The following is a 9915-nucleotide window of genomic DNA, read 5'->3' as shown; positions in this document are numbered from 1 at the left end:
ATCAATTCGAGATAAATCAATAATGTATAAATTTATATACACATTATTGATTTATCTCGAATTGATGAAGATTGGTGGTGAGTTGGAGGGAATCATGATGAAAATATAGTCCTTATAAACAATAAACAATATTGTTAGGTCAATAAACAACAGATTAATAAATGATAATTATTAAGGAATAATAATTATACAATATCATAAAAAGGTTTTAAATATTACTCCATACGGAATAAAATAGTCCCGAAAAATATTATTAATGGTGGGGGGTACTGCTTGTCAGACTCCGCCACTACTTCTACAAGTGTGCAACATGGGTTCTTGCTTTTCGAAATGCGGCGCTGGAACGGATGAAAATTCAGGTTAGTTTAAAATTATAATATTATATTTGATAGATTAAATAATAAAATACCAAAAGTAATCATGATGTTTATGTTAATGTCGTCTATAAACACAACAACGTTTATATTAGTATCGGCGAGTTTTCTGGAGAATTTATAATTCTGATGTTTCCTTTATTATTATATTTTATGATTTTTTTTTCACTCTGAGTTATTTTGTAGTCTTCTTAATTATTTTTTTAAAAATTTTACATGGATAAAATATTCCCCAAATACTTCGGACTGTCCGTCCATCTTCTGGTTTTCATTATTAAAACGGTTAAAAAATGCTAACTAAATTTTGTATATATCCAATAAGGTGAAGTGAATAATTCTTCAACGATAACTTTCTTTTCTTTTATTTTAATTCATCCATTACAAGGTTTTGGGTTCATCGCCTCATCATCGAAATGGGCAATCATCTAAACTTATTAAATCAATTTATAAAATGAGAGAGGCACTTTTAATATTATTATTTTCTATAATATCATTTTATAGAATATGATATGATATGATTTGAATATGATTGATTATTAGGATACTTTTAAATGGAGTGAATTTAACAAAAATCTTTTGTGTATTTCGTTTTGATACGAGAGAAAGATGGTCGCTGGTACGGTCATTAAAGATAAGTAAACTTATTTCTTTGAAATGAAAAAAATATTTTTTATTTTACAAAGAGGTTAATTACTATTTATAATAGTAATGAATAATGGCTGTATACGGTATTCACATTGAAGCAGGTTTGGCTACGTAGTAAGTGAAGGAATAGGTGTTGTTTAAGGATTAGCTAGAGTAGATTGGAAGAGAATTCCAGAAGGAGGTTACACTAGAACAAGAGCCCAAGAGGAGAATAAAGGCAGTTATCTCACCCCAATTTTTGATTGCTTTAATGAAAACTATGTATAATTACTAGTAAAAATTCATGAGTCTGCCAAGTATAGGTAAGGGGAATAAAAAATGGCGGCTGTTTCAAAACCTTAAAAAACTAATTTTTAATTCGGAACTCTATATCTCAAAAAGTAAGAACAACGCTAGAAAACCTAAAAGAACGTCATTTAAAGAAGAGCAAATTTGCTAAAATATGAGCCCTAATAGAGTTATTTACGATAAATAGTCTTCGAGACATAGTTTTTTAAAAAACAACATTTCATAAAAATGTTGTATGGGATGTACTGAAAGATCAGTAGTTATAGAATTTATTTTGAAAAATCTATATCTCAAAAACCATTTGACGTACAGATGTCTATTAGCACTCAAACTAAAGCTAGTTTAATGAGCTATAAAGTATTTTATGATATTTATCTTCGTAGGAGTAATAGTTTACATGAAATTTGCTAAAATAAATTGATTTATAGTTGATCAGACAAATTTTCATTTGCCAAATTTATATTCATATGTGAATATCATAACTACTACCCCTACGAAGATAAGTGTCATAAACTACTTTATAGTAAGTTAAATTTTCTTTATTTTGAGTGTTGGCAGACATCTGTACGTTTCATAGTTCCTGAGATATAGATTTCTCAAAATAAATTAGCGAACTACTAATCTTTCAGAAGATTTTTAAGAAATTTTGCTTTTTTAAAAACTATATCTCGAGAACTATTGGACGTAAATAGCTCTTTTAGGGATATTATTTCAGAAAATTTACTCTTCTTTAAATAATGTTCTCTTAGATTTTCTAGTGTTGTTGGTAGTTTTTAAGATATAGAGCTCCGAATTAAAAATTAATATTCTGAAACAATCGCCATTTTTTATTCCCCCTACCTATACTTGCCAGACTCATCAATTTTGACTAGTAATTATACATAGTTTTCATTAAAGTAATCAAAAATTGGGGGGAGATAACTGCCTTTTTTTCTTCCCGGCTCTTGTACTAAACGTACGACGAAGGATTTGCTGAAGGAGGTGGTTCTATAGGACATATATAAATCCATCAGTTGGAACCTGGTGTTCAATGAATGGATGATCGTAGAGTTATGAGATCAAGGATATAGGTAGGTTTTTTATTTGAAAGACTTGTAATAGGAAAACACAAAGGAAGTATTGCCTTCGGGAGGTTGGATAGAGCCACTTCAACTCGGTGTACAAACAGGAGACACGAGATCGCTTGGGAAACCTGATGATAAGTCTTAGGAATCAATTAATGAGTCTCTTCATTCTCATCTCTAGACCAGCAAATAGACATAGACCTCCGTAGAACTAGGAACAGTTGTCGAAGTTGGAGAAAATAAGAGAGGATGTATGACTGAGAGATGGAATCCCAGAATCTTAGGAATTGTCTAAGTACAGTTATGGATCTTTGGATAATAAGAGAAATATATACAGTGGGTGATATGATTATTCCAGGAAACGTGTTGGATGAACGTGACTCCAAGGTTTTTTTCATTGTATATGCATTTAATTGTGCCGACGTTTCGACCTGGTCGAATCGATTTCAGGTCTTCATCAGAGTGACTCAGGTGGATTAGCCGTAAATTAGACGAATAAACAAGTAAATAAGTGTTACTTATTTGTGCGACCGCTCCCGAACCCTCTTCTCAAGACACTGCCAAATTTTCTCATTTTTGTAATGAAACTTGCTCGACAGATACCTATTGTGTGGAAATGACAAACAAATTTGATTAAATTTTATATATCATATCAAAAGATATGATTTTGATTAAAATAGTTCTGTATTCAACACAAAATACATGATGTTTCCCTCTAAAATAAAGGAAATATTTAACTTGCTATTACTATATTATAATGATATATTTTGAAAAATACGGTGAATCATATATATAAAATTAGTTATGTTCGATGAATTGTTTTAAGTAGTAATCGATTCGGGCAATAGTAATAAAATGTGGCATTATATTATTTTTTCCTAAATGAGAATATTATTTTGTTGAACAGAGAATTTTTTTTTTTTAAATCAGATGAAATAGGTTGGAAAATTAATGGCTTAGATTGTTCTTTGACTTCTTGTTTATTCAACTTGGATGGACTATGTGCGGTCCGTTGTTTCCAGCATTCAATGTCGTTTTTGTTTATAGTTAAAAAATTGAACAATGCCTCAATTGATTAATAGTTCAAATAACCGAGTTTTTATGTCGAGTAGTTATATTAATATAGTTTATTATTAATTTTCATTATTTTTTTTTTCAATCATAGAATATGGATTCATGAAAGCATAAAAGTAAAATTATGAGAAGACAGTTTACCGTGGATAAAATATATGAGAAGATGGTTGGGGGTGCTGTCAGAGGATAACACTAATAAGTTGAAAATAATTATTTAATGCCAACGTTTCGGCTAAAATGTCTAGCCTTCATCAGGGCTAAGAACAAAGAACAATATAACAACCAATGGATACAAAAACGAAAATATAAACAGAATGACGTATATAAAAATTATTAAAAAATGAGCATAGGGAATAAATTTTAATAAATAAACGGTTCTAAATGGTATAGAATATACCTACATACATTTTATAAAATGTCTAAATTCTGTAGAACAGAAATCGGGGTTCGTTGCAAATGATTTCGCTAACATTAAAGCCTTCATTCTAGTCAAATTTGTACTTTTCAGTAGAGAAGATAGTTGGTGGGGAGGGGGTGCCGTCAGAAATAACACAAATAAGTTGAAAAAATTATTTAATACTGCCAACGTTTCGGCCAGAATTTCTAGCCTTCATCAGCGCTAAGAACAAGATAACAACCAATGAATAAAGAAAACAAAAAAAAAGAAAAAAAATATAAACAGAATAATTAAAGTAAATAATTGTACAGAATGAAAATTAATAAAAATAAAGCGATAAAACGTATATATAGGTAATTAAATATGTAAGTAAAATAACATAACTAAGGAAGGAATTTTATTTTATTTATGTATTTATTTACTTAATATATACTTATTTTATTTTACTTACATATTTTTCCTTTTTTTTGTTTTATATATTCATTGGTTGTTATCTTGTTCTTTGTTCTTGTAGCCCTGATGAAGGCTAGAAATTATGGCCGAAACGTTGGCAGTATTAAATACATTTTTCAACTTATTTGTGTTATTTCTGACCGTACCCCCCCCTCCCCCCCACTATCTTCTCTACTGAAAAGTACAAATTTGACTAGAATGAAGGCTTTAATGTTAGCGAAATCATTTGCAACGAACCCCGATTTCTGTTATACAGAATCTAGAAATTTTATAAAATGGTAGTTTATATGTGGTTATAAATGGTTTATATGTGATTATAAATGGTAGTTTATTTTCTAAAAATGTATTCCCTATGCTCAGTTTTTTATAATTTTCCTAATACTGTTCTTATTGAAGTAATCTTTCGGAACAAATATAACCTTTAATGAACTTACTATTTGTATCTTGCATTATACTTACATAGAAGTGATCTTAACAAAAATATAATTTATCATTTAAATTCGATAATTTTGGATCCCTTTTAATCAGCTTTAACCAAATGTTTCTAGTTTGGTCATCTTTTGGCAGTTGGAGAAACAACTTTTGTGGAGTCTTTAGAGTAGTATTTTTGCAATTAGGTATTCTACAAGAACGATAAGAAATATAACTCATAATAGATAATTGCTTAAAGAATAAAAAAAAAAAACGATATAAATTAAATTAATTAAGTGAGTAATTTTTTTAAATTTCGATCCCTCTAAAACATAAAATAAAACATGGATTACTAAACTGCATTAAGTAGAAGAGAGAAAAGCATTATTTTGCCAAGCTGCTCAAATACATTTAGTTGCCAAAATACACAGCATATCAACCAATCTATCATCGGGCATATATACAATATATATATTTACATGATATAACAAAAAAAAAATATTTTTTTCTTCTTTTCTTTGTACGTTTTCCTTTTACAATCAATACTCGTTTACACACTAAATACAAATATTTTATTTTTTTTATTTAACAATTCCATTCCATTAGACAATTTTATTCTCCCTAATTCACTCTATCAGACCTCCAGAGATCAGTTACTCACGTTCGATTGGTAAAACTAATTAAACGAATTTATCATTTGACAGCAACGCAAAATCAAATTGAATATAACCTTTTTCTACCATGGTCCAGTGAAATACTTATCTGAAGTTTTGATGTCGTCATTCTAAGAAGAACTTTACTTAAATTTTTGGAAATTAGTAGATTAGCTTAGCATATGTATATATCCAATAACATGCCAAAATCACAACGTGCCATAAACTACTTTATAGAAAGTTAAATTATCTTTATTTTGAGTGCTAGTGGATAAATATACTAATAATATAATTGGAATAAAATTAACATTTTGTGAATTTATTTTAGCAAATAATATATACAATAATTCTGCGAAGAACCCTACTTAAGTCTTTGGAATGAATAGATCAACCAAGCATATGTTTATATCCAATGACGTCATGCCAAAACAATAATGGCGGCTTGCTTTTTTGTGTCACAATAAGAAAATTAAATTTTAATGCATAGTTTGAGACAACATAGCGATTTTATAGAAAAAAAATCAGAGGTATTTTTATTATTAAATAAGCTATATAAGACATTTTCTAAAAAAAACATAAAATTCCAGATTGATTCTTTTCAAATTTTTAGAAATGGTTTAAATAATTTAATGTAAATTCTTATCTTTTACTTTTTTTTTTTTTTTTTTGGCTACTTATCTCGAAAAGGAGGTTAAATAGATTTCAAAGAAACCTTTCCGAATTGGTATTAAGAACGGTTAAGTTTTCGGAAAATATCCAGGCAAACGCCATATTATAATTATAACAAAATGATGGAAAATCCAAAATCTTGATTTTTTTCGGAGAGGGGATTGAGAAATCAAGGATTATTTCGCTTTAGAATAACGATAATTTGTTAAGAAAAAGTAAATGATTAGAAGATAATATAATAATTGCGAAGATCTAAAACTTATCGTTTGATAGATGAGTTATGAGGTATAAGAACGCCTTCTTGATCTAAGCGATTTAGCTATCTTTTGACTCAGCGATTCGAAAAAAGTTTAAGTCTACTTAATTTAGCTGTACATAGATTTAACTACTAATTGATTTCATTAAATAGATTTTTTATGTAAAAATATTTGAAAAAAAATTATGATAAAAAATTTACAACTCATAAGTCTAATATGGTCCATTTTTCAAAATGGCCGCTATATGTCTTTAGAATTATTGCTAATAACTTCTAAAGTATTACTAATAGTTAAAATTACTTTATATATAATTTTTACACTTTCTTGAGACTGGATACTATTTTTTTAATAAAATAAATTATATCTAATTTATGTCTCAAAACACTTTATTTTTAAAGTCCAACGTTTCGGCCCCAAGGACAATATATCAAATAACAGTTTTTATTTTATACTTTTTTTTTTAACAAAAAAACATTATTATTAATAAAATAGCATACATAAAAATACAAAATTAAACTCACATCAATAATTTAAAACCTTTTGCAGACTAAAAGACTTTTAATTACAAATCAATTTAACACTATTATAATTTGTTATCAAAACAATACTTGTAACCTTCCTTACACTCAGATCTGGCATATAATTGATTTATTTAAAAATGCATTTTGGTCTAAATTCTTATTCTTTTATTATTAAAATTCATATCAAAGTAATTATAAACAGTAATATAAAATTTACCAATATTTTTCGCAAATTAATTTTGCTTAAAATCTCTGCATAGTGTTGGTTCAAATTTCTTGTGCTTATTTTAAAATCCACTGATGTATGTTTTGGAAAATTGACTAATTAGGTAGTTAGACATAATTATATGATTGCGTAATGTTTTAATGTCATAGGTTAATTTGTGGACTGATATAAATGACCTGGGCAGAAGTTTTGTAAATGATAAGACTCTAAAATTGTATTAAGATATGATAATTTATAAATAATATTGTTATTTGTTTGAAATTGTTGAAGATCATATGTTTAATAAAAGCTATGTGTGATAGATTGTACTTCAGGATGGCCGAAACGTCGGACTTAAATAAAGGAATAAAAACGTTTTGAGACTAAAATAGATAAAATTTTATTTATTTAAACAATATTAACCAGAAAAGACACAGCCTTAACAATTTGATGTCTATTGGCGGTGCTGGTTCGAATCCGGCCTGAGGCGTTGCCTTTTTTCTTTGAGTGGCTGTCCCACAAAATGATAAACTTTGACCCCCAACCATGGTTAGGCAGTATAGGACTCCCAATGGAAGTCTTGGCGAAAAAAAAAATTCGAATTTGTGTTATTTTTTTAAAAGTGTTCTTTTTTGTTTTATAGGGATTCTTGTTACATTCTATCACTCGACAATCGTTTAGTTTTACCTATATATATATCTGGACAATTTAAACAAGGAATTTTAAATATCAATACTTATTGATTTTTTGTATATGTTCTGTCCTTCAATTTAATATAATAATTATTAATTTTATTGTTAGGTCTGTGACATTAGGAGTTTTCATCAACATTGTAATCTTCAAATGATTTCTGTAAATCTTCTTTATATTGAATCCATCAAATTTTTTATTGATTGCTGTATTATTTACCATTTTGTTATATTATGTTTTTGGAATTTTTAAGGTTAATATTTATTAAACTTTTATGGATAAATAAATAAAATAATTTGATAAAATGGACATCCGTACAAAATGGTATACTGTTTTGGTTGTGGTATACCGTAAGTGAGCCCTCGTGGAATGCCAGAGAAAGTGAAATAGTTCTAATGTCGAGTCGGCTATACTCACAAATTTTATTAGTGAGCGTTGGTCTACCTTTGGTGTAGGTTCGATTTGCTTTGTTTTGTTTATTTTCCCAAGTTGACGAATCATCGCAAATATTGTACGGTGTGCTTCCCTTCTATGGTATCCATCCCATTCTATGGCTTTCTCGCAAACCGGTTCATTCCCAGCGGGAAAATATTTTCGATGACCTACATCATCGATAGGGAAAGCAATTGATAATCGAATTTCGTAAAATACTTGGATGTAAAAAAAAAAAATGCTGACACTTCTGAACCAAGGATTGTTCACTGGATTCGGCACTTTAGCAGAATATAGGAGTAAGTTTTTCTAAATATATATTTACCACAATTTAATTTACAATATTATGACTTCTTCGAGATTGGTTTTATTGTTTAAATAAAATAAATTGTACCCATTTAAGTCTCAGACAGGCTTTATTAATATTTTAAATTCCAACGTTTTGGCCAATCTCAAGGAAAATTCTAACTATAAATTCCCAACTCACATCAAACTATTAAAATTGTTTATTCTGCCCAGTTCTAATAATTTTAGTCAAATTAACCTATTTCGTCACTTTTTTAAATATAATTTTAAAACTTTTAATAACAAATTATATTTTCTTATTATTATAGATAGATAAGTGAGTGATAATAGTAAGAGATATTTTTAATTAAAAGTTTTAAATTTAAATGAAAAAGTGACAAGATAAGTTAATTTGACTAAAATTATTAGACACAATAGACAGAATAGCCTGCACAAAATGTTAATAGTTGGATGTGAGATATGTGTTTAAATATTGAAAAAGAGTGTTTGAGACATAATTAAATAGAATTTATATTAGTTAAAATACATTTACCTATTTAATTTGATTATTTGAGCAAATGTCATAAAAACTTACTACTCCTACGATTATATATGTTGGGCCGCCCATAGCTCAGTGGTTAAGACACAGTCTTACCAATTTGATATCTATTGGGGGTGTCGGTTCGAATCCGGTCTGGGACGTTGACTTTTTTCATTGAGTGACGGTCCCACAAAATGAAGAACTTTTGACCCCCAACCATGGCTAGGCAGTATAGGACTCCAATGGGAGTCTTGGCCAAAAAAAAAAAAAAAAAAAAAATATATTAAACTTGCTTTAATTTGGGTGCTAATGCTTCTAATGATTCATGAGACATAGTTTTCCGAAATAAATTCATTAACTACTGATTTTTGTTACGAAATGTTTTCGGAAAGCTATACCTTGCGAACTATTGAATGTAAATAGCTCTACAACTACAAGTGTATAGTACGTCGAATGATTTCTCAAAATAAATTCACTAACTTCTGATTTTTATATTTATTTTTTTATGAAATCTTGTTTTTTAAAATAATATTTCTCGGAAACTATTGAACGTAAATAGCTCTATTAGGGTTTATATTTTAGCAAATTTACTCGACTTCAAATGATGTTTTCTTCGGTTTTCCAGTGTAGCAGGCAGTGCCAGTTTTAATTCATTAAATTATTTTATTTTATTAATACTATTTTTTTAAAACTTATTTATCCATTCAAGTGTTTCCTGTAACCGGTTTTTTTAATTATATTTTCCTTTTAATCTATGTGATAGTCTTATTCTCGTAAAATGTATCTATTTGTTTGTTTTTGGTAAACTGATCTACTGCTGTGACTATGAATGATGGTCTGATCTCACATTGCCGTCTAATATTGAATTTATTTAGCGGGTCACTGAAGAGGATCTTGGAGGGTGAATTCCGGAGAGCGAATTTGTTGATCGGGGGATTTGCATAATTGTGAAAGGA

At 28.5% G+C, this 9915-nt stretch overlaps 1 protein-coding gene across 2 annotated transcripts in view; it reads left to right on the top strand.

The window, feature by feature from the left end:
• LOC106681425 (uncharacterized) overlaps window positions 1-9915 on the top strand; it is a 114337-nt gene that overhangs the window by 47092 nt on the left and 57330 nt on the right. The window contains exon 1 of one of the 2 annotated variants that reach the window (XM_014421745.2): window positions 299-359. The exons of the other annotated variant lie outside the window; for it this stretch is intronic. Within the exon in view, the coding sequence (XP_014277231.1) occupies window positions 311-359 (49 nt within the window). The 5' untranslated portion in view covers window positions 299-310. Of the gene's footprint in view, window positions 1-298; window positions 360-9915 lie in introns of those variants that run through there. 2 annotated transcript variants of the gene reach the window in all.

Source organism: Halyomorpha halys, unplaced genomic scaffold, assembly GCF_000696795.3.
Source record: "Halyomorpha halys isolate HHAL.00 unplaced genomic scaffold, Hhal_1.1 Scaffold338.1, whole genome shotgun sequence".
Lineage (NCBI taxonomy): Eukaryota > Metazoa > Arthropoda > Insecta > Hemiptera > Pentatomidae > Halyomorpha > Halyomorpha halys.
This window is presented reverse-complemented; position numbering and strand designations above follow the sequence as displayed.